This window comes from Lepidochelys olivacea (genome assembly GCF_965140295.1).
Source record: "Lepidochelys olivacea isolate rLepOli2 genome assembly, chromosome: 19".
In the NCBI taxonomy this organism is placed as follows: Eukaryota; Metazoa; Chordata; order Testudines; family Cheloniidae; genus Lepidochelys; species Lepidochelys olivacea.
Genome location: NC_140429.1, coordinates 8,754,782 through 8,775,628, shown reverse-complemented (window position 1 = coordinate 8,775,628; position 20,847 = coordinate 8,754,782). Strand labels below are relative to the sequence as shown.

At 47.4% G+C, this 20,847-nt stretch overlaps 1 protein-coding gene across 1 annotated transcript in view; it reads left to right on the top strand.

Annotated features, from left to right (window-relative positions):
* Positions 1–20,847, top strand: part of RUNX3 (RUNX family transcription factor 3) — a 117,928-nt gene that overhangs the window by 84,769 nt on the left and 12,312 nt on the right. Inside the window, exon 6 of the mRNA XM_084652584.1 lies at positions 9,162–9,326. Coding sequence (XP_084508710.1) covers positions 9,162–9,326 — 165 coding nt within the window. The remainder of the gene's footprint in view (positions 1–9,161; positions 9,327–20,847) is intronic.

The following is a 20,847-nucleotide window of genomic DNA, read 5'->3' as shown; positions in this document are numbered from 1 at the left end:
CTCTCAGCCTTTGTTCTGGCTAAACGGGCCAAGCTCTTTTAATCTCTTTTCATAAGACAGGCCCTCCAGTCCGCAGTCATCCTAGGAGCTTGTCTCTGGACCTGTTCCACTTGGAATGCCTCTTTCTTGAACATGGGTGACCAGAACGGTACCCAGTATTCCAGATGAGGTCTTACCAGTTCCTCGCTCATACATCCGAGATCCCATTTGCCTTTTTTGGAGGTGCGTTGCATTGAGAGAAGTGCAGTCTAGTGTTTAGGGCCCTTGATTAAGTGTTAGGACTCTTGGGTTCTGTTCCCAGCTCTCCCACTGACTGGTTATGTGACCATGGGCCTCAGCTTCTCCACCTGCTAAATGGGCATAATCATATTTGCTTACCACAGTTAAGTTAGTTTTTTGTAGTGTGCTTTGAGATCTTTGTGTGACAGGAGCTCTACAGGTACAAAGGTTTATTATTTCTATGCTCAGTGCTACTGGGCCTCTTCTGAACGTGTATTGTACTGGTCCTGGGTGTAATCTCAGTTTTAACAGAAATATTGAAAGACCATGTTACGGGCTCCAGTGATTTCACCCCTCTAGGTATTTCATTTGCTGCGTGCAGTCCATGTAGTAAATCCCAGCTTCCCTTTTAGAATCACTAGCATATAACTAAAATGATTTCACTTAAAATTACCATCCTAAGCAACACACTACAACAGAACGAGAGAGAAGAAACAATGTCAGTTGTGCAGTACAAAACCATCTTTCTATGGAATCCATCTGATTGCAACACTTCCCGCTTGAAAGCCTTTTGGAAACCCACAGCCAAGATCCTCAGCTGGCGTGATTTGGCATAGCTGACCTACTCCATCAGACAACCTGTCCTAATATTCTGTTAAGGAGGGATTTAAAGGAACACAAGGTGGTGACTTGACACATTTAGGCTAAGTCTGCACTCACGCTTTTGTCGGTAAAATTTTTGTCGGTCAGGGGGTGTGAAAAAAACCCACCCCGATCAACAAAAGTTTCACCCACAAAAGCACCAGTGTGAACAGCGCTGGGTCAGCGGGAGATGCTCTCCTGCTGACATAGCTACTGCTGCTCGTTAGGGATGGTTTAATTCATAGACTATCAGGGTTGGAAGGGACCTCAGGAGCTCATCTAGTCCAACCCCCTACTCAAAGCAGGACCAATCCCTAATTTTTGCCCTAGATCCCTAAATAGATCCCCTAGATCCCTCAAGGATTGAACTCACAACCCTGGGTTTAGCAGGCCAATGCTCAAACCACTGAGCTATCCCTCCCCCAATTATCCCTCCCCCAATTATGCCAGCAGGAGAGCACTGTGCCACTGTAAGGTCCATAGCGTAGACATAGCCTTTGATGAGAAGATTTCCCATGCCAGGGGGAGAACGCAGAGGTACTTGAGGGAGAAGCCTACAAGCAAGACTGGTGTCACTGATGAGCGAGGAGAGGGGTCGATGGTTCAATAAGACCAGGTCTGAATTTGACCCAACGTCTCTGTGCCTTGGTTTACCCATCAGGGTATTTACTTACCTACGTCTCAGAGGGTGTTGTGAGAATGTAATGAACGCACTGGGATGCCCCCAAAATGAAGGCTGGTGTAGAATTGAAGGGAATTATTCAGGCCTATTTGGGAACGTGTCTCCTAAATTACTAATAAGGTTATCCCGGCTTACGTTTGGCAGGATTAGCAAATCTGAGAGGATAATGTGAAAATGCAGAAGAAAAAAGGTCGCTGCTAAAAGAAAGGTTTCATTTCGGGGAATACAGCAGCTCAAGTGCCTGTGCTATCAAACAAAACCACAAGAGCATCACAGATCTCAGGGCTGCACCACGTCCCTTGTGCTTCCAAGAGTGTAGCAGTTTGACCAATAACTTCAAATGATGTGGCAGAGAAAGGAAGAGAATTTGACTCAGAGTGCGATTAAGTTGTTCCCAGGGCCCTGCTTTTCCACTGCAGGATACCAGAGGCCCCCTTTGAAACCAACTGGAGAGAAATTGTATTCGGTAGAGGAAGGTGCTTCAAAATGATTTTGTGTTATTTTGTGTTCCTCTTTCCCATGAATCAATACCACGCAGAGAGGGGTGCAGATAAGGTGTCAAATCCCTGGGGCTCCCCACCTGCCTCTCTTCTTCGTCCCATAAAGACCAGGATCAAGGAATTGCGTGGGTTAGGAAGCAGAGATGCTGTAGACGCCGCCTGCAGGTTCCGATGGCACAGCAGGGGTATGGCCAGCGGGTCTGTGAACTGCACAGATCCGCCTGATCCCAGCCTCCTATGTGGGAGTGCACCTCGAAGGCAGCCTCTGGGCTGCTGGAGCTACTGGGCAGGTGTTCTGTGCTCTGCCCAGACTGAAGGTGGAGGTTCCCATTCGTCACACCACCCACATAGTTCCCCCAGCAAAGTGCTTTTATTCTGACTTGCGTCATCAGTCGATGGGACTGAGACTCTTAAGTGTCTAAATCCCTTCTGAACATGGAATGTCACTTAGGCCCTTTTGAAAATAGCAGCCTAGGTGGACACACAGGCACCTGCAGCAGGGACCTGTTTTTTCAGGGTATTAAATAGGTTTTTGGATCTGAGGAGATAGACTAAAACACCGCCAGCACAAAACCAGCCAGAAGAGTCTGCTCCATAAACAGCCACATCAGTCAGCCCGGTGGGGGCGGGGAAGGCTGGAAGGAGCAGAGAAAGAGTTAAAGGGCTTCCCAACCACGAAAGGAGAGTAAGGCGGCGACGGACCAGTCGGCTGGTTTTAAATTCAGCTAATCAGCACCAGGCCGTGTATAATGAACATCTCTCCCACTGTTCTGAGTTCAGACAGTAAAGACCTACTGTAAATGCAACATATCTCTCTCTGCTCCCTGCCAGCTGGACTGGAGCCAATCTATTTCCTTCAAAAAGGGATATTTATTTTCATCCCTTTATAGGCAGCCATTCATCACAGACCACCACAGGCTAAAAAATCTTTATAAATTATCATCAACCTCTCCCTCCCGCCCTTCAATATTATTTTCCTTTGGTTGTTAAAGTCAGTGTAAATCTTCCGACAGATCAGGCGGGCTGAAGGGTGTTGCGACACTTTGCTCTTTCTTTCAAGGCTGGGAAAGGACAGTAGCGGCAGTGTCTTGAGAAGCCAGGAGGAAGCCAAAGCAAAGACTCGGCGTGACTGATTCGCTTTCCGAATGGCGTAAGCAAGCCAACTTCAAACATGTGCATAATCAGTTATCTGTGGTGGACTTTGTTAGGCCGGCGAAAAGACGGGTCCTTCCCTTCCCCCTCCCTTTAATGTCTGGGCTTCACTTTATAAAGCCAGTCCAAACAGCTTGCCATTCGCCATCCTGCACAGGTAGGCTGACAGGCAGAGCCCTAGCTGCAGATGTGTGAACGGCGGATGTGTGCTCCTTCCAACAGCAGATGCTATGGTCAAGGCTGAGTTCCAATTTCCGTTCTTTCCCTCCCGCAACTCTTTCGGTTGCTCATACTTTTCTCAGCGCGAGTCCTTGTAACGTGGCATCTCCCACGCTTCGTCTCAGCCCGCAGGTAAAAATCAGCAGTGCCATTTTTAATGGATGGGAGCGCGCAAATAAACTCTCTTTCGCCATCTGTCCTGATTGAGACTGTGGAGATCACATAACTCAGGCCCTATGGAGGAGGCTAGTCATTTCAAATCCAGCTTGTGTCTACGCAGGACACACTGGGAACCTGATTGTATAGCTGGTGCTCAGCTCGAGGTGAAGTTCACACCCTGCAGAGGCCCAGCGCAACATCTGTGACCCACTGAAGGGGCTATATCAAGGTGTTAAGTGGGACATAAGCCTTGCAGTGGCTGTCTGCACAGGAATGAATTTCATCCATCGGTGACCACTTACCACGTGTAATAACGCCATTGAAATCAACAGAATGTCTCATAGAACAAGGAACTAACCAGGGTGGGTAAGAGAGGCAGAATCTGGTCCTTACTTTGCCATTTTCATGTCTAACCATTAGAATTTGCTGTTGGTATTTTAACAATGCCTTTGTTTAAGGGCATCTCAGATGAGAACACCTCTGATGGGGTTTCCTTCAGCGCAGTCTCCATTTAAGGATGAGTGAATTAAGAACTTTTCCACTGATGATGCTCCAGTTAAAGCCACTTCAGCTGAGGACAAGCTAGTTAAGGGGGCATTGCAAGTTAGCAGGATTTTTTTTCTTACCACCCCCTTCTTCTTAGCGGAAACCAGGCAAATGAAATGCAAAAGTCACGCGTGCCCCTCCCTTTCCTGAAAAAGCCAAACACCTTTAAGAGTTTACACTGACCAACTTCAGTGGTGACAAGTCTTTGCTTAGAAAAACTATCTCCCCCTGACCACCATCGCTGTGCAAGGGCCAATGTTGATGGGGAGGTCGCACTAAATGACTGTGACATCTGAATTCCAAAGTCACTGAGAGAAAAGAAAAGTTCCCTGCCCTTCACAATGATAGCTGCACCTACTGTTCGACTGGGGTGTGGGCCAAAACCCCTGAGCTGAGCATTCAAGCTTGGGGATGCATAGCTGTATTTTGCAAATGGCTCCTATCTTCCTAATGGGCCAGACCAAACACTGCAGAGCTGAACTCTGGAAGCGTTCAAAACCCGGATGGAGATTTTGGACCTGGGGATCTATTTCTACCTTTGGTCTAACACAGAGTCAAGTGCTAGCTAGGCTCTGCAGTCGCGCAGACACGTTCAAAACGATGGTGATTTGGCTCCTTAGCAATCTAGGGAAATGAGATGCTTGTGTAGAACCATGGGGAGACCCCACACAGGCACATGAAAAGTTCCAATCAGGGAGTTTCTGAAGCCTTGTCAGTTTCCAAAGTTCTAACAGAAAGAGAAGGGCCTATTTTGCCTTTGAAATGTTTTAATGCAGAAAGCATGTCTTTAAAGCATAGCTTTAAGGGCTACAGTTTCATTGGCTTATGTACAGTATTTCACTGTCGCCATTCCAAGGAAACACCCAGAACTTCCAACGTGCTTTTTATTATTGATCAGAGTGTCAGATTCACATCGATTCTTTCATATGGAAAATATTCAATGGAGTTGTTTTTGTTTGATGTAGTGATACCGATCTTAGTACATCAGTGATATAAGGTGACCTGTCATGGTTAATATCATGCTGCATGTCAAAGTTACCTGACTGGGAAACTGCATCTGTCTTTAAAAACTTCTTCCTTGTTGACAAGAGGCAGATCAAGTCAGTAGCTGTCTGTGTTTTGTTACATCAGGACTTAACATTTCCGTAAAGACATGAGTCACCATTTACTTGTATTTGTTTCAGAATGTGACTGCTAAGCTGGAGGAGAGACCGCTGGGTGACATCTGAGAGCAAAATGCTATAACCTTGCGGGCTATCTGGTGGCAAAAATACACCCCAGCAGTGCAGTGATGGGTTCCGTATGCAAAAGACTCAACACCTCTTGGGATTGGGTTCTTGGGACTTGAGCCAAGACTCTTAGAAGTCAATGGAAAGACTCTCACTGACTTCAATGGGCTTCAGACAAAGCCCAGAGTTTGCAGAGCTTGGAAACTATCTTCCTTTTCTTTAGGGTGCAGCAGTCATGTTAATTTGTCCGTGTGGGTTTCCTCTGTGTGTTGAGTGTGGTTTGATGGTGAAGGGCTTTAATACAATGAGCCGCTGCAGAAATCAAAAGCTGGGGACGTTCTCATGAAAGAAGCACATTAATAGTGACTCCGCTCTTGCATGACATAGTCTGACGTTCCCAGCTCTAGAGAAAAGCGACAGGAAGTCTCAGCAGCACAGGGTGTGCAAAAATCTGCTTGTTATTTGTGGAGGCTGGGTTTTTTTTTAACTCATGTGCTTCTTTCTTCAATTTGTTTTGCACAGTTGGGCCCTGCCTATAGGAATGGCGCTAAGCCACCTTTGAAACCCTAGCTACAGGGTCAACAGGCCAAACAACAGTATAACAGAGTTGGCTTCCATTCTGCTAAGTCACCGTGCTTTACCATTGTCAGTTTCATAGGGTAGATGGCCCCTTGGCTTCAATTTTTCAAAAGTGACTACTGATTTTAGGCACCTCCATCCGGGGGGGCTCAGCTCAAGACACCTTAAAGAGGCCAGGTTTGCAGAGAGCAGGTGCTCAGCACTGTCTGGAAATCAGTCCTTTTTAAGATGTTTAAGTGAGGAACCCAGAATCACTAGCCACTTCTAAAATACCAAAACAGGAGACTTCACTGCGTGCGCCACTCCCCCTGACAAGCGAGAGACCAAACGTGACAGATGTCAGTCTTGTTGCTTAATGCACAACTGGAAGCTGATGCCCACAGTATTTTGGTGGTGAGCATAGTATAAGGACCTGTGCAGATTAGAATAGAGCTTTTCTCACTTCCACATAGCTTGGAATCCATTTTTAACCATTTTTGCTTTCTGGTTCCCATTACTAGCCTGGTGGTGCTGTGTTTGGGTCTGCAACACATCAGGAGAATGAGGGGGCAGAGAAAGAGAAGTGGGAAAGAGACATGGATTTAAAAAATGGAAATATTTTTATTCCTCTTGTTGTTATTTTGTTCCTATCCCTGATATGGATAAAACACCCACATGCCCCTTTTATGACAAATCTAAGGAGGGTCCTTCTGCCTTTCAATAGATTGGTGCCGTTCCCACTGATTTCAGAGGAAGTATCAGCAAATTTATTCATTGGCTGAATTTGGAGCTTTAAACTAGTCGACAGTGTCCCTTGGAATACGAGGTTTGAGTTCAATAACTATGATGAGCAATAAGAGATGTAGGACTATACATTTACAATGAGCTTTACAAAGTGAGGCTCCGATCTCACACTCAGACCCCAACAGGATCCTTCCCTCACCTACATGCTTGTGGAGATCCAGGCACAGGGCGACTGCAGAATGCAGACGTGAGTGAGATGAGACGAACCAATGCAAGATAGTGAGACAGTGGTCAGAAGATCTGTAAAGCGGAAGTGTGGGAACTACTTTCATTCTACTTGGCTGTAAATTGTAACTTGAGATACTATAACCGTATGTGTGGGGGGAGGGAGGAGCAAATATGGAGCAGTTAATGTGGGGCCTTTAAGAGCTGAGTGTGTCCCTTTTTAAAAGCCAGCTGAAGTTGCATTTCGGTCCCTGTACATTATGTTATTTGGTTGCATCAGATAACGTGCAGCTGTGATCTGCAGTGAGTCAAAAATCCTCCCCTACTAACTCCTCGTGTTGCCTTCCCCTTTGTTGCCCCTCCTTTGAAACTGGGATAACGTGTTACCCATCTTCGCTTTGAGGTCCTTGGATGTGCTGCAGATGTGCGAAGTGTTGGTTCATCAGGCGGACTTGTATACTTCAGCCCGAGAGCGTGTGGAGTGTGCAGATGTAAATCTGAAACAACTCTGCTGGTTTCCCTGGAGTCACTCCAGGTGTGCGCTGGTGTAACTGAGATTGGAATCTGGCCCAGAGAGAGAGAGGACGTTTCATGTTGACTGAGACAGTCAAATGTGAAAATGGTGTGGCAAGTGCATTCCATGCTCCCTTTGCTTCAGGCTGACTGGCATCAATTGAATGATTATCCCCCTGCCCTAGCAGCCTCTGTCTGAGGATCTCAAAGTACTTTACAAGCATTCCTTGCTTGGTGCAGTACCTCAGTGAAGCAGCTGAACATTCTCCCCATTTTACAGATGAGAAAACTGAGGCCGAGAGCAGCACAGTGGATGTCCAAGATCGTGCACACAGTGACTGTGTCAAAGCCAGTTCTCCAGACTCCCACTGCTGTGGCTTAGCCATCACATCTTTCCTTCCTAGTTCTCTGTGAACAGTTTGACTCCTGGGGACTGCAGTGAAATACTCTGTCGTTTGTGCAATGAGCAAGGACAATGAAGATATTTTTAATTCAGCCTGTCCTTTACTTATTTCCCAGGCGTGTAGTGGCTGTGCCAAGAAATGGCATTTACAGTCATTTGCATCTGTTTCCATTTCTTTTCCCAAATGAATTAAGAGCCGTTGTAGGGCCTGGTGACTAGGGCAACATGGAGGGCATCAGGACTCAGGAGACCTGGCTTCCTGTTCTCAACCTGGCAGTCGGGGAGCTGGGTTTTGCAACCAGGAAGGTGGGGGTGGGGGCTGGTTAAGACACGAGGGGAAATGGGTAGCAGGATCCTGGAGGGTTAGGAGCAGAGGGGGTGAAGGTAGAGCTTGGGGGCTGTAGCGGGGTGGTCACCTGCTTCTGCCCTGAAGGACTTGAAATCAGCCCTGGGAGAGGGCTGAGGCTGCAAGAGGGCTGCTGCTAGGGAAAGCAGCAGGCCTCGGCTGATTGGGGAAACAGCCACAGCTGAGGCCACTCCCCAATCAGGGCCCAGCTGGCCTTTATAAGAGGACATAGTCTTTCTCTAGATGTTGAGAGGGAGGGGCCACCTGGGGCCCGGCCCGGCCCGGCCCGGCCCGGCCCGGCTCTCCTCTCCTCTCCTCTCCTCTCCTCTCCTCTCCTCTCCTCTCCTCTCCTCTCCTGCAGTATGGTCCATGCCGAGGCCTCTGCGCGTGTGTTAATGCATGCAGGATGCAAACTGTCTGCATTCTGCTGACACCTGTTAGCAGTTTGTTAACATGCCTTGATCTGGTCCTGTTTCAAAAAGGACTAGATCAAAGCACACTAAGGAACTGTGAAAGAGCGTCTCAGTGCCCACAGGTAGTTATTCTGCACCGTGACAGGCTAGTACGGGATAGCTCATGCTCCAACTTGCCTTGGATCTGCTGCCCTAGGCAACTGCCTAACTTGCCTATGCCTAGAGCGGCCTCTGTGTATAATATGCTGGAAAAGGCACCACACATACCACTAAAGGGGGCAGTCACCCCTTCCCCAGTCCCCATTAGCTCCGCCACTGACTGCTGGGTGACCTTGGGCAAGTCACTTCCTCTCCGCCCATGCCTCAGTTTCCCCTCTCACTCTTGCTGTTTAGATTGTAAACTCTTTGGGACAGGGACTGTCTCTTACTATGTGTCCGTACAGTGCCTAGCACGACAGGACCTGATCTCAGTTGGGGTCCTCTACATGCTACCGCAATACAAGTAATACGACCAAACTGTAACCTGTTGTACTAGTCTCACTTTTTATTGACAAGGGCTCTCTAGCCAAAGGGTAATTGATTACATCTCGGATTTTCTCACAATGTTTCAGGGCACAGACAAAAGCTAGAAGACCAAGCCAAGCCCTACACAGACCGCTATAGCGAACTGGAACGTCTGCGCCAGACTATGAGAGTTACCCCAACAACTCCCAACCCCCGAGGATCCCTGACCGCCCCAGGCCACTTTGGGTCACAGACTCAGACTCCAATACAAGGTAACCGGGTTGGGTTCATTAGCACTCACCTGCCTTGACACTTGAGTCCCTTAGGCTGACTTGGATAATGTGTCCCAGATTCTGCCAGGAATCTTCCTTGTGCAGTTCATGAGAGGTGGAATTTCTCTCGCTCTCCCCAACCTTGAGTGTGCCAGATGATGTATTAACCCTGCCCCCCATGTGGGAGGGGCCTAAGGTCCCCATGTGGGAGGGGTTAAACTGCTGTTGGGGAAATGGCAGGATTGAGAGTTCAGAAAGGAGACAGCAGGGGTCAAAAGAGGTTGAAACAGGAGGAGATCTCCCTCTCACTGCACCAGCCAAGTCAGAGGCGGCGCCTTCAGATGGGGTGGGGTCTGCACTCCCTCTAGCTCCCCTTTGAATTCTCTCATGATGGAAGGTCACATTAAATGAGAGAGGGCATCCAAGGTGTTTGCAAGTGAAAATGCACAAATCGCTACTTATGCCTATAGATAATTAACCTGGAGATGTCAGTGTGTTCTTCCAAGCATGCACAGGGTTCGGATTTCATTGCTAGATTGGGCTAAGCATTTGCAAATAGACTGTCCTGCATTGCAGCGACCCGTCCCCTGAGACTTGCTTGCTTAATGTTCTCGGTTTTTTTATCCCACCTCTTACTTCTGTGATTTATAATCACATCATTTTCTCCCAGTGGAAATTACATATAAAGTAATAAAAGGGTTGAATGAGAAACAAAATTAAATTTTCAGCTATAATTTTGTTACTTTTTTTTTTCAAAATTCAAATTTTTGATGAAAAAATTGAAATTTCACATTTTCATTTAGTGGGATAAATTTTTAAAAAGTCCCTAAATCCCGTTTTCAAAAGTGACTTAAGTTTTTAGGCCCAGACTCTAAAAATTAGTTAGGTGCCAAACTCCCTTAGAAACCAATGGGAGTTAGGAGCCTACATATCTTTCAGGATCAGGGCTTTAGGAACCTACGTCGTTGACAGTCAATGAGACTTAGGCGGCTAAGTCACTTAAGCACCTTTGAAAATTATACCCCAGCTCCAAAGCAGGTAAATAACTACAACTAAAATTCAGTGAAAATTTTATTTAGATTCTTTTAATTGAAATTATCATTTTTTTTGACGAGCTCTCCTGGGAAATTTAATTAAGATTAGTATCGCCTATTAAAGGGATGCTGCCAACTCGTTTTACAACCATTGTTTAAGTTTTGTTTAGAGGAGGGAAATTTTAGAGACCTCATAGATATCGTGCTCTTTCATGATTTAAAAAGATTCACTTTATGCATATATATGTATTTTAAAAACTGACATGTTCCCCTGTTGAAAACCTACATAACGGTTTTGGGCAAGTGCCTGAGAATCAGGTAGTGATACTGACTCGAAATCAAAGTGAAACTGGCCAGGATAATTTCACTGAAATGCAAAAGGCCAAGCAACAACAGAAATGGTGAAAAGCCAATTAGGTGTGTAACATTCTTTCCTTTTTGATAATCTAAGGTATCAGGAACTTTAAAAAAATACAGGGGGGCAAATTCTGTGCCCAGTTACATGGCGTTACTGCAGTAAAGTTAACAGAGCTACTCTGGATTTGCTCCAGTGTAAGCAGGAGCTAAATCTGTTTTGTAACGTTTTATCTTGAGAGTGTCCTTTTGACTTAACACAAACTATAACCAATAATAATTATAAAGCCCCTCACAGACACACATGTGATTCACAACGATCGTAATTTTTGCCCAGGCCATTAGAACTCAACCCTGCCAAGAATAATAGAAGAGTTAACAGGCCTGTAATTTTTCTCATGTCTTGGCACGTTCTTAGGTAACACGTATAAGAAGACGATTCACTCTGAAGTGTAAAGAGATGACACAGGTTGGGAGGGCCAAGGGGGAGATGCTGGAAGCTATCTATGGTATTTAGACAGTTCCCATTGTCGTAGCAGCTCAGAATCTTCAAACTAGCCTCACAACACTGCTGTGTGGTAGGGCAGTGCCATTATTCCCATGGACTAGATGGGAAACAGGGGCACAGAGAGACTAAATGAGTTGCCCAAGGTCATACAGAGAATCAGTGGCAGAGCCAGCATTTGACACCCCCCCCCCACCCTCAGGTCTTCCCAGTCCTAGGCAAGCACCCTGACCACTGGGAAATCCTTCTTCTCTGGGATGCAGTTTGGCTACCCATGTGTGTCGCTGCAGATTGTCAATAGGGATTGAGTGAATCTTCTTTCTGGAACATAAATTGTTAATGGGCACCTATGGGCTATGGCCCTATTCTGGGCAATGTGGGGCAAGTTTTGTGACCGTCACCAGCAAAAGAAAATGGGAAGCAATATGGACTAGAAGAGCAGCATTCGACTGTAACCTGAGTGGGCCTACACACAATCCCCTCGGGTGGGCAATGCCTGCTTGGAGTTGCATAGGGGACTTTTGAGCTATGACTCTCACTTGCTCTAGTCACTGGAGGATCAGTGTTCTGGGCCTGCCTATGTACATGCCAACCCTTTTCCTCATTCTCCAGGCCTTGCTCAAACCGAGACAGAGCCAGCTCCAGCTTTGGCCATGTGGAAAAACCCTCCCACCTGCCTCCACGCTGCCTGCCACCGCCGAGGCTTCTGCTCCGGTCTGTAAATTGCATAGAAAACGGACATACTGGTCCAGACCCTACTTTCCAGCTGAGGTTGATGGAGTGACTCTGGCGTTAACGCTGGGGTAATTTAGAGCAGAATCTGACCCTCTGCACAAGCCTTTCACTGAGGCAGCCCCTGGCGTTTATAAATAGCCTCCCTCTTCCTCCACCCCCCACACCCTCCCCGTAAAACAATCATCCTGAGGTTAAATCTAAAAATGAAAAACCTCTCAGGAAGAGAAAAACCTGATCATTTCTGGTGGGCCGGTGAGGAAGCACATAAGGAAAGTTTACCCATGCCCAAGTTCAGAGCGCCTGATTGTCTTCTCACTTCCGTCAGTTTCACACCGTTAAATGCCATTCATTTCAGTGGGGTCAGTCCTGGTGTACACCAGCATTAGTGAGAAGAGAATCAGGCCCTTCATATATCTGCATGCAACTGCAGTTTACTCCTGTTACCATCCCTCGTCAGGCCACAGTCTGCTTTCACTTGGCACCAGTGTAAATGCAACTGGAGACAAAGGGGTTGCTCTCGGTTTACACCAGAGTAACTAAGGTCAGCATCTGGCTCTGCAGTGTGTTAAATAAGCGAGGCAAGATCATCAGCTCTGGTACATAAATCAGCATAGCTCCATTGACTTCAGCAGAGCTGAGTTAATTCTAGTGAACTTCTGTAGAAGATCTGGCCCAATATTTCTCGAGCAAGCCCTGTGAAATCTGAGGTTTTAAAAACTTGGCTCTCCCATGCACTGTGAAATGCCAAGCTATCATTAGAACGGTTTGAAATTTTTCCCTTATTATGGGGCGTGCACAGACACAGCTCCGTGTTGCTGAATTTCCCATCTTTGTTTCTTTTTTCTTTTCTATTTGTCTTAGGTCCTTACCTTGCGGGTTTTGTCTCTTAACTAGAATAGTTGATCAGCCTCCAAAAATTAAACGCTATGTTAAAGGAACATATGTCAGACTCCCTGAGGCTGTTCTGAGGTCACGTTGTTCAGTGAAGGCAGTCTGAATGGTAGCAAATAGCTGTGGTACTAGGAAAAAATGTAATTGTCCTAATAGTTGACTAGCTTTCCCCAGGATTCTTTCTTTCTCTCTGTCCAAAATATGGGCCTGGTTCTGCTCTACTGAAGTCAGTGGGAACATTACCAATGATTCAATAGGAGTGGGGCAGGGCCTGAGGTACTATGCAACCCAGCATTCTAGAGTACTAAGGGTTTGTCTACATGGAGAGTTATTCTGGGGCAGCTATGCCTGGTTAACTGTGTGTGTGGATGCTCTTAGTCCGGAATGTGAGTGCCTTCATCCCTGGGTTAAAATAATTCAGAATCAGGCACTCTTATTCCTGAGCAACAGGATCCACACATGGAGTTAATCAGGAATAGTTAATCTGCTTTAAATTCATACTTTACTTTATTCTGGATTAATGTTCATGTGTGGACAAGCCTGAAGTAACACAAAACAGACTCAAAGCCAGTGGATCCAGATGTGAGGATTACGCTGTCATGGGGGATTCTTCCTGTGATATCCGTATGCTATGCCAGCCCACTGGCTGTGGATGTGTCACCATGGTCAGGAAAAAGGACATCTCAGCACTTGTGCAATCCCTGGCTGCAGGAACAGGTCTTGGGGGCCATCGGCATCTTGGGGAACCAGATCGGTGCAGAATCAGCCCGGGGACTGGGGCACAAACGTCCGCCCACCTCCACCTACCCATGCCTTGAGGGCAGCTGAGAACAGGGCATCTTGTTTTTAGAGCAAACCACTCCAAAATGGTGGCTTTTAAAAATAACGATGTGTGTGTGAGCGATGGATTTCAAAAACTCACACTGCTGTCTCTTCCAGCAATGGCGTAACACAAGTGGATGGGGCGGTGTGCCTTTAGACCGGCAGAATTTGGTTTTCTCGTGTGTGGAATTTTCCTACCTTTTTAGAATTGAGACAAGATGCGTCCTTACTGCAAACTGCCAATCTGACCCAAACATATACCAAACCTCAAGCGCCCTTCTCCTTGCGCCAAAGACGGTGACAAAGCAAAGTGTGACATGATTTATATACGCACTTGCAACATGTTTCCTCTAGCTGCCGTCCGGGCCCCTGGGCTGTAGGGGCTTCATGAATGACTCACTGCCGCATAACTGACATGGGTCTCGTTAGTATCAGTTGTTGCGGGGGTGGGGCGGGGGGAAAGGGAGGGAGGCTCCTTTGAAAACAAGAAACGTTGTCACCTTCCTGTTGGGTGTTTCAAAATTGTTTCCCTGGGTTGGCTGGCCAGTTGCTGGAGTGAACCCAAATGCGGAAGAACCTGATCCGGCTCTCATCCCATTGTTGCTAATGAGAATCTTTCCGTTGACTAGGGTGGGTGTGGGCTCCGGCCATATGCCAGTGGTATTCCACAGAATGATGGGGCGTGATTTTTACAGGCACCAAGCAGCCCCCTCTCCCCCCAGCTCCAGCTGATGTCAATGGAAGCCGCTCAGCACCCGTGAGAATCGGGTCTGTGTCACCTAGCACTTGACTTTTAAGAAGGCCAGTAAACCCATCAATCCTTGTAAGCAGCCCTGTGAGCTCATTACTATTAATGGCTTGTGCTGGGTGGGAATTCAGGGTAGATAATTGGAGTGGTCCCTTCCAAGCTTATTAATAGCCTTATTTTATAGCTGGGGAAACTGAGGCACAGAGCAATGTAGCGATTTGCCCAAGGTCACCCAGTAAGTCAGTGCTGGAGCTAGGGCTCCTGAGTCCCAGGGCTGTGCGTAATCCATAAGGCCATTCTTCCCCAAGACCAGGCTACGGCAGGTAACACAGTGGGATTCGCTTGGTGATGACTTGTAAGCCAAGAAGGTAGCCTGGTTAGAAATGACTCCTGGGCAAGGCCCTGTGTCCAATTGCAGCCCACGTTACATAGCAGGGACCCCTGGATTAAGCATCACAACCCCCTGCAACCCCATTCATCCAGTACAATCCCAGCGGGGTCCCCTGTTATTTTTCTATGTTGCTATTCAATTCATTTAACGTGCCCTCCCCACCTCACCCACATTTTCAGGGTGCTGCAGAGTTTGGCAATGACAAGGCACGACGGCCTCGTAGAAGCTACTAGGAAGAAGGAGGATGTTTTGCCCACCACTGCAGGGGGGCTTCGGGTTTTCAATCCCCAGGGGAGTCCATTTTGGTGTCCTGGGGACCGTGGGACAAGGGAGGCTTTTGGGACATGGGGGACGTGGCTGCATTTCTTCTTCCTTCCCTGATTTGGGTTGGGAATGGAAGCGACTTTAAATATGGTGCAGGGGAGTTTGCATTCCTCATGCCCCAGCCCAGAAACTCTCAGGAGCTGCTCCCCCAACACAGGCATCCAACAATAGTTTAGTAGCTTGCCAGTTCTCCTAAAATGGCCAGCAGCGAAATAATTAACAAGGGTGACTTTTAAACAAGCCAAATTAGGGTTCAAAGTCAAGACCCCTGGGAGGATCCTGGGGGTAGCTCACAGAGTTATTGTTTCAAACTGCCCGCAGACTCAGGCAGACAGCGGTAGCGGCCAAAGCCTCTAGTTGAGATCGGGGACCCAGTTGTGCGAGGTGCTGTTCAAACACATAAAAGGAGACAGCCCTCAGCCTGAAGTGTTCACAGTATAGTGTAAAGACAAGGTTTCGTCAGGGAGTGCGAATATCACGCCTGTAGCAGGGCGTACGGTGATACCAGTCAGAGGGACGTGGTAATAGAGACTACCTGTGTGCACAAATAGGATGCTTTTTAAGGATCCAAAATAAAAATGAAATATAAGTCACCTTTCTTGCAAATCCCCTGGAAAGGACCAGGGAGACACGGGTCTCTGCTACATTAGAAAAATTGCACTGGTTTAATTAAATTGATCTCGTTAGAACCAGTGCAGCACCTTGTGTAAATGCACTTCAACTAGTTTAGTTCCAGCTTAAATTAGTCTGGCTTATTTGGGCACTTTGCAAACCTAACTTTGCTGCCTAGCATCCATTGACTTCAAAGGAAAGAGGGCGAAGCCAATGCTGAAAGTCCCGCTCATGGTGCAGCTACATTAGGGGTTCTCACCAGGTTGATTTTAGATCAATTTAGTTAAACCCAGGACAATTTGTCAAGTACAGATTAGGCCACAGAAGAATGCTTTACCATATTCACTTAAAGAAAATCTTCCTTCCCCCTCTTTTTATGTTTGTAAAGTACTGTATTACTTTTAATAGGTCTCGTGGAATAGCCTGCTAGTACCCCAGTTTTTCAGGCATGGTCTACATTTCAAAATTAGGTTGACCTAGCTACATGGCTCAGGGCTATGAAAAATGTTGCATTCTGAATGGTGTGATGAGGTCAACCTAACCCTCTCCCCGCCCCAAGTGTATAGGGGCTAGGTCAACTGGCGAATTCTTCCATTGACCTAGCTCCTGCCTCTCAGAAAGATGGATTAACTACAGTGATGGAAAACCTCCTTCTGGCAAGGTAGCAAGTGTCTACATTACAGCCCTGCATCATCACAGCTGCTGAGCCATCGCTGGGCCATTGCAATGACTGTAGTGTAGACCTGGCCTCAGAAACGCAATGTGGCTGTTCTAAGGTTAAATTCTAAATTATAGACCTAGCCAATACTGTTCATTTCTGCTCCCTCGTCCTCCAGGAGCCCATCCAGATTGACTTATAGTTGCTTTAAAATAGCTGTTTCTTGGGCAGCTACTAAATTGTTTCCAAAGGAAGTTAGGCAAGCATTAGTGGGAAGAAAATAAAATGTGGGCTATAATTTTCGCCTCAAAGGAAGGAACATACCAAGATGGGTTTCCTGCCTTCTTTCTATCTCTGAGTATTCCTCTGTCTTTAAATTGCTCTTCTGAGCCAGTGAATTAGATTTGCACATTGGACAATACTCCCTGAAATGAATCGAGTTTAAAATGTTTAAAGATGGAATATAACCTAGTAAAGAAATGCAGCATCACGATGAGACACAATAATAGCACTTAAGCACTTTATTTCATAAAGAGTATGCAAAGGAATCACTGATGTGCAGCCACCACTGGATTAGAGCATGGCAACTGTTTACCAGCAACAATTTATGAAGTGAAACAAAACACCCTCTTTGTTTGCACCTGCAATTTGGCATCGATACTAGGGTTAACAGCTCTTCTCTTGCGGGTGGGTCGTGGGATCTTTAGTGGTCAGGATCTTGGTTTTCCTTCAGTCCACACTGACTTAGCTCTTGATGCTTCACTGACATCATCTAGCCCAGACCCCCCCAGAAGAAGATTGCACAGTCGGTAGGTCTCTGCCTCATTGCACAGGTCTGTGCTACTGTGTTCTGATGCAGGTTTGGGGGCCACAGAGCAAACTAAGTGCTGCGTACTGAATCACCATGGCGTTCCTTAAGGGGTCTCCCCTCTCCAAGCTTTGACCTGACACACAGCTCGTGAGGTAGTCGGGCTGCAGGCTGTCAGTCTCACCGAATACCAGCCAGTCAGGGCTTTTGCTGCTCTTTGCAATACAGGTGCATAGTGAAATGTGGGCTAGAATGCTGCTAGCCTAGGCCCAGATTCACAAAGATACCTGGGTGCCTCACTCCCATGGTAGATCCATGGGAGTGAGGCACCTAAATAGCTTTGGGAATGTGAGCTCCGGTGCCCAGCAAAGCTGAGGTGTGTCAATTTAAGGACCTGGGAACAAAGAAGCTGGTGGGGGTGGATTTTGGTGAGTAGATCGGAGGGCTCTGTGTGTGTTCATATAGCTCTAAATTTCAAGACATTTACAAAAACAGAAGGTTTCAAGTCGTAAATGTTCTTTACACGCTCGAGCAAGTACCCCTGAGATGCTCAGATAAGCTGTATGGTATTTCAGACACAGCAGAGGAAGTAATCACATGTAGTTCATGAGTTAGTTATATCAGATACAGAACAACCGCTTTGCTGGTTGCAACGGACGCTGTTCACACCTTGGCTTTTCAATGCCCCAAAATAAACTCTGTTCTGTTTTCTTTCCAGAAACATTCACCATTTTTTTTCTCACCTTCTTTGTTGACTCTGACTTGAAAGTAAATGCACTCGCTCACAGATGTGAGAGGTGACAAGTAGCCATGAGGATGGGCGTTTAAGGGAGGGTTTGGACTCCTCTCTAGAAAGCAGGAGGATTTGATATTCCAGAGAACAAACTGTCTCTCTCTGTGGACCACCTACTGCCCATACGCCCAGGTGGACCCTCTGTGGACCACCTACTGCCCATACGCCCAGGTGGACCCTCTGTGGACCACCTACTGCCCATACGCCCAGGTGGACCAGCCATTAGAAGTACAAAAGAGCAGGGAGAGAAGAATGTTGGAAGACAATTTAGGTACAAGGAGAACAAAAACTAGAAGGGACAGGGGGGAAAAGAATCAGAGGCACAGAGAGATGTAGAGATGCAGTTTTCTCCCCCACCGCTCGCTGTCTTTGACACACACACATTATATACAGAAGTGTAAAATATCATTCGTGTTTACATTGTCATCAATCATCATGCCATATGGCAGGAAAGTAGTTTTTTTTTTCCCCCTGGGCTGGATTTTTCATGTCAATTTTGCAAGGCATGTACATACACACATCACACAGCTATAGTCAAGCTGAAAAAAATCTTTTTAAAACTTTATCAAGTTTTCCATTGACTCTCTCGCTCTCTATATCTATCAGCTCTGTTGTGTATGTGTGAAAACAGAACGTGTATGTGTGTGCCTGGAAACACACACACACATACAGTGCTTTGCTGCTGACTTACTTGGGGAAGACATGTTACCTGTCTGTGCCTCAGTTTCTCCATCTATAAAATGAGGCTCATGACACTTTATGGCAGGCAAAATTTTCAAAAGCACCACAGGGTGGGATTCCCGACAGTGTTGCGGCACTTAACGCCCATGTTTCAGTGGGAGTTAGGCACTTAAAGACCCTTGTGACTGCCACTCTCCACGCCTAATTCACTCTTGGAAATGGGACTTGGGCATCTAAATCACCTCCTGGCGAAGCTGACAGTTTTACCCGGTCACAGTATGGAGCACTTTTGATGACGGGCCGGGCAAAGCGTCGCTGCTTTCCCACTGGCTCTTCGCCTTCACGGTAAGACGTGTTCGCTAGTGTTCAGCCTACACTTTCCTCTGCCCCCTTTCCTCCTCTGTACGCCGATATTATTTATACCCCAGGGACTTCCCATGGCCCCCAAATAAATCCGTCCTCCTTGTAACCTAAGCCAGTCACCTATTCATTAGTGGATCCCCTGTTCCCCCCCGCCCCTCCCCCCGGCCCATGTGCCCTGAACTTTGGCTACACTTCAGTCCGAGGGGTGACTGGAGCACGTGCAGACGTCCCCGAGCTCCCTAGAACAATGGCAGGGAAGCCGCGTGTCGAGTGGCTAGCCAGGGCTAGCCAGTGGCTAGTCGAGTGGCTAGCCAGGGCTGCTGCGACCCGAGCTGCTGTGGCTTCACCGCACCGCAATTCACTGTTGTTAGCGGCTCTTGCTACTTCCACGCCAGAGCAGGTATCCCGAGGCGTGCTGCAGGCCCCCGTGGAGGCTGGACCCCCCCATTCCCCAGAATGTCCCTGCTCGGCAGGGGATCAGGTCCAGTGGGAACGGTGCAGGCCCCGAAAGGCAGCGAGGCTCGGCTTTGGGTTGCCCAGCCCTCCTGGGGCAGCTAGCAGCTCTTCAGTGAGGAGGCAGAACCTTCTTCCCCGCGTCAGAGACGCACCTCCCTCCTGCTGCGGGACACAAAGCGTCCCCGTGCGGGCGCCTCGTGAGCCGGCGGCTCCCGCTGCTGACCCACGCGGGCTTTGCTGCCGTTCATAAGCAGGCATTTGGTACAGCGCTTGTCCTTTAGCTCCTCAATGCCAGAAAAGGCCTATATGGGCTCCCAAGCTGGCAGGACACTGAAGTCACTCTGTCACTTGGGCTCAGCTGCTTTAGCTGGAAAAGAGCTACATGGCTTTGAAAGCTGGTTTGTCTGAAGCGTGGCAAAAGCAGGGGGGAAGGGGGGGCTTTAAGACATGCATATTTCACTGGCACAAAATAGGGTGTCTTGCTGGCCTGCTCCTCCACACCATCCCGATGCCAGAACAAGCCCACCTACGAGACAGTGACATTAGCAGTCAGGGCTTTGACCTCTCCATGGCTTTTATTTAATACACATTCCACGCTTCCCCAATCTCCCATCCAAAACACTGACATTTCCGCTGGGCGACTGGGTCAGATTTTGGAGTAGTTGGGCACTCGAGTCAATCTTACAATGGTTAAATTCTTACATCTAAATGGGCTTATTCAGTTAGTGCAGCAGCTGGTGTGATTTCGAGAAGAAAATAAACATTTCCTTCAAATATTTTGATTGGCAACTGGACAGCTGAAATACTCAAGCTCAAATTGCCAGGGTCTAAAAAGCGAAGGGGCTGGACAGCTATAAACCAAGTCAAGCCATCGTAAATTTGCAGATGCAACGCGTTGCAGCTGCGTGTGTTGCATGCAGTGGATTGTGTGTGTGTGTGAGAGAGAGAGAGAGAGTTTAAAAAGCAGCTCTGATTTCAAACGGAGTGAAGGGCTGGTGAGGAGAGTGTAGATACAAGGTACTAACTCCGACTTTCCTGGCATGCGCTGAGTTGGTTGTGCAAATGGTATGTTCACTCTAGATTGCCCCTTGATCACTTGTTTAATGTGACAGAAGGTTCTTTTGCTGTTGCAATAGGTGGTTATGGAACACATAGAATCATAGAATATCAGGGTTGGAAGGGACCTCAGGAGGTCATCTAGTCCAACCCCCTGCTCAAAAGCAGGACCAATCCCCAATTAAATCATCCCAGCCATGGCTTTGTCAAGCCTGACCTTAAAAACTTCTAAGGAAGGAGATTCCACCACCTCCCTAGGTAACGCATTCCAGTGTTTCACCACCCTCCTA